This window comes from Quercus lobata, chromosome 1 (genome assembly GCF_001633185.2).
Source record: "Quercus lobata isolate SW786 chromosome 1, ValleyOak3.0 Primary Assembly, whole genome shotgun sequence".
In the NCBI taxonomy this organism is placed as follows: domain Eukaryota; kingdom Viridiplantae; phylum Streptophyta; class Magnoliopsida; order Fagales; family Fagaceae; genus Quercus; species Quercus lobata.
This window is the reverse complement of record NC_044904.1, coordinates 38,404,322-38,408,688: the sequence shown is the minus strand read 5'-3', so window position 1 is coordinate 38,408,688 and position 4,367 is coordinate 38,404,322. Positions and strand designations below refer to the sequence as shown.

The window sequence follows — 4,367 nt, the reverse complement described above, 5'->3', positions numbered from 1 at the left end:
CATATACTCATATTGCCTGAACTTATAGTCAAAAAGTAAACAAAAAGGGAGATCTCTGCCTACCACAATAGTCCCTTATACGGGCACAGATAAGACTATGATTGATTACTCTTCTCCCACTTCCGAAGTAGTCAAAGACAACTAGGGCACAGCCTGAAAATGCCTACATAACACTAAATCTATGTTGGCACCTTTCATGTGAACTGCTCAAAAACAACATTAACAATTTATTCAAAGGGATATAAAGATTCCACTAGACTAGAGGAACAACATCCTTGATTCACAATAACATCCAAGTCAGAGTCCCAAACTAAAGCTATTAGAACACAAAAGCAGTCTAAATACTAAAACATTACACAACTTCCAGCCAAATATCATCTACTGTCTGTCATATAGTAAAATTAAAATAAATTAAAATTTTCCTTACCTATTTCTAATGTGTAAATGCGCTTTGCTTCTTGCTTATTCGGTGTGACATCCACAAAATAAGTTCAAAAATTCCAACCAAAAATAAATTCAAAGACGAAATAAATATATTCTTCCAAATCAGCTACCAAGGACAACTTCATATTCCAGAATCCAAATACAACAAATTTCCAGAATCACATAATAAAAGTAAAACTGCTATCTAATAACAAAGAACGAAAAGGAAGACCCACAATTTCTAATCCATAAAAGCCCCTAACCGTCTTCCAATCCAAAAACACAGCAAAACTAATAAAAATCCAGCATAATTCTTCCTTTTTTTTTTTTCTGTTTGATTTTTTTTTTTTTTTTCTTAAATGAAAATTACAATATGCCCACCAGAACCAGAGAAGCCATTATTTCATTTTGTCAATTTTCACTCGGACCTGTTGGCGTACCTCTCAACCTTATCATCATTAAGATTAATCCCCACCATGGCCTCACCCAACCCACAGCTCACATCAGCAAGCACATCCGGGTCACTGTAATGGGTCACAGCCTGCACAATCGCCCGAGCCCTCCGAGCCGGGTCACCGCTCTTGAAAACCCCAGAGCCAACAAACACCCCATCACAACCGAGCTGCATCATGAGCGCCGCGTCAGCCGGCGTCGCCACCCCACCGGCGGCGAAATGAACCACCGGAAGCCTCCCGAGCTGCTTGGTCTGCATCACCAAATCATAAGGAGCAGCGATCTTTTTTGAGAAGGAGAACACCTCATCATCATCCATGTTCCTCAACACCCTGATATCTCCCATAACGGAGCGCACGTGCCTCACGGCCTCGATGATATTCCCGGTTCCGGCTTCGCCTTTGGTCCGAATCATCGCCGCGCCTTCGCGAATCCTACGTAAGGCTTCGCCGAGGTTTCGGCAGCCACAAACAAAAGGGATACGAAAGTTATGCTTGTTGATGTGGTTGTCCTCGTCCGCCACGGTTAGAACCTCGGACTCGTCGACGTAGTCGATTCCAATGGCTTCAAGGATTTGGGCCTCCACAAAGTGGCCGATGCGAGCTTTAGCCATGACTGGAATAGTCACAGCTTGTTTGATCTCCTTGATGAGCTGAGGGTCGCTCATGCGAGCCACACCACCTTGGGCTCTGATGTCAGCCGGCACGCGCTCAAGCGCCATTACGGCGCACGCGCCAGCCTCCTCAGCGATCCGGGCTTGCTCGGCGTTCACCACGTCCATAATGACGCCGCCGCGGAGCATCTGGGCCAGACCCACCTTCACTGAGAATGGGGATTTCTTTGTGCTGGTCTCGTATAAAGCGCCATTGCCATACACGGTGACAACTCCGGTGTCAGCCATTAAGAGAGAGAGAGAGAATGAGATTTGAGAGTAGGCGGTGCGGAGAGAATGGATGGTATATGGTTATATAATATGAGAGGTTAGGGATTTGTTTTTGTTTTATTTAGGGGTTTTGGGGTTGTCGAATTTTGAGATTTTCACTATTTATTTATGGTATGGAACTAGAGACGTGTCTGTCAAATATAGTTCCCAGATTTTTGTCACCATCTCAGATAATATTTCCATCTTGTGCACCCCCGTGCACACTGATACTACCATAATTTTTTCTTCGTTTTTGGTAAATCAGTGGATTTTTTGTCCACAATATTTTTTTATTTTTTATTTTTGTTTATAGCATTTGAAAAAGATGATAAATAAATAAATATAAAATAAAAAATAAAAAAATAAACATTTGAAAAGGTTGTAGTTGGGCTTGAGTGTGTTTAGAAGAAGGAAAAAAGCTTTTTGTCTTTATTTTTTTGGGAAATTTGTACATTTTTTAACTCTAAATTATATCTCATTTTACATTTTATCTTAAAAACTATTGAAATGCACGATTAACCCTTCAAAATTGTAACCCTTTTCCAATGTTCTTTACCAATTGTTTTGGTGTTAAGTATAACGGAATTATATGCTCAAAAAAAAAAAAAAAGAATGATAGAATTAAGTATTGAAATATCAATTTGCCCCTATCTCAAAAACATATAATAGATATGTTAAATTAGTCTTTTAATACTAAATTCATTTAGATTTAACAACAAAATAGACAACAATAGGTCAAGTGTTACAAATTTTTTGATTTGAAGGGTCAATTGTGTGATTTGATAGTTTAAAGGGCAAAGTGTTAAATATGATACAGTTTAGGATGATAAAACATAATTTTTCCTTCACTCTTTTTCCCAAGTAATTTAATTTTTTTTTTTTTAAAAAGCTTTTATATATATATATATATTTATATATATACTATGCAAATAAGGTACCAAAAGTTTCAGGGTACACAAACATACCTTAAATTAAAAATAAAAAATAAAAACAAAAAACATAACAAAGCAAACAAAAAATGAGTTTGATGTTTTTAGCCTAATTTAAGTGTATATGTGTGTGAAATTTCCTCTTGAAAACTTGAACCCTAACCTTTGCCCCCCCTCCTCTCACAAGAATTTTGTACTTGTGGAGAGACCATCATGCTAAAGGTATACGGTGATAGAATATTTCAAATTTTCAATAGTAAAATAAATGTGTATTTCTTTCCCCCCTCATAAGAATTTTGTACTTATGGAGTGATCATTATACTAAGGGTGTATGATAATAGAATATTCCAAATTTTCAATAGTAAAATAAATATTTATTTCCTCCTCTCACATAATAAAGGGTCTCATTAATTAAATTCATATTGGATTCACCATTTAATATATAGCTAAAATATTTTATAAGTTTCCATATCTGATATGTGTGAATTGTCATTACGGTCTAACAGGAATAGAGTGGAGTATATTTTTGAAAAAATATTCCTAATTTCTCGTTGTGACTACCAAATTATCTATATAAAATAATCGAAGGGAGTTAGCCGATAAAATATTTGCAGATGAAGATGTGGTAACTTGACAATTACAGCAAGACACAGGCACGAATTGTCAAAAAGGGTGAGATGGGAAGTCACACTTGATGAGCATATATAGCTCTGATCGTTTCGACAAAAATGCTTTCTAGAATATGAGTCATTTTTCAAAAAATATTTTCTATAAAACTATCTCATTTTCTTATGTTTGGTAGCAATTTTAAATGAGTTAAAAAATAGTCTCATAACTTCCCTTATTTAGATTGCTATGAGATGGAAAACAATCTCTAAAAATAAGCTATACTTTTTCTGTTGACCAAAAATAGTTTTCTTTTAACTTATATTTTTTGATGCAATTAAATATTGTAAAACTTGGAACACTATCTTCACATAAGGTTTTCTATCAAAACAAATAGAGCGTATAATTTAGTTTACTTATTACAACAAGTAGGAAGTAAGACTGGAATTTTGGTTATTTTAATAGTTGTATCTTTAAAAAGAAATTAATGAATACAATATCTTTAATAATTTATTTTCGATTATTTTAATAGTTGTATCTTTTAATTTACATAAAATATTTTTTTTAGAGAGTTTTAATCTATAACGTCCACTCCTGATAGTAGTTTTTATTATCAGGCAATTTACATAGAGTAATTATGAAATTTTAAAATTTTCATTTCAAAATTTTTACCTCTTTTCATAATTGTAAGGACGCGTTTCGTGGCGGACCGTAACAGTGTCGGGTTCGCACGTGAAAAGACCCCTAACAATATCATTTGTAGAGCGTGGGTTTGGAAGGCTAGGCCTTGGTTGATAGGCGGTGGGTTTTTCACGGTGTTCGTACCAGTTTAAGTTTTCCTACACCCCTGGAGTCTTTCTCCTGGAGGTGGGCTGGGAGGCTCAGGTTTCTGGCCATTTTTCCCAACCCCCCCTCTTGGCGCACCTTCCTTTTTATTATATAGTCCGTCTTGGCTGATCCTAACCCTCCACTTGTAGGTCAGGCAGGAGCTTGTTTCTGTATCCATCCCATCAGCTGTCCTGTCTAACTTTCTA

General features: G+C 36.2%; 1 protein-coding gene across 1 annotated transcript; it reads right to left on the bottom strand.

Annotated features, from left to right (window-relative positions):
* Positions 1–519: 519 nt before the first annotated feature.
* On the bottom strand, positions 520–1,909 carry LOC115989616 (probable pyridoxal 5'-phosphate synthase subunit PDX1). Its single transcript, XM_031113401.1, has one exon. It carries the CDS (start codon positions 1,775–1,777, stop codon positions 842–844), a length of 936 nt encoding a protein of 311 aa, XP_030969261.1. The 5' UTR covers positions 1,778–1,909; the 3' UTR covers positions 520–841.
* Between the last annotated feature and the right edge of the window lie 2,458 nt (positions 1,910–4,367).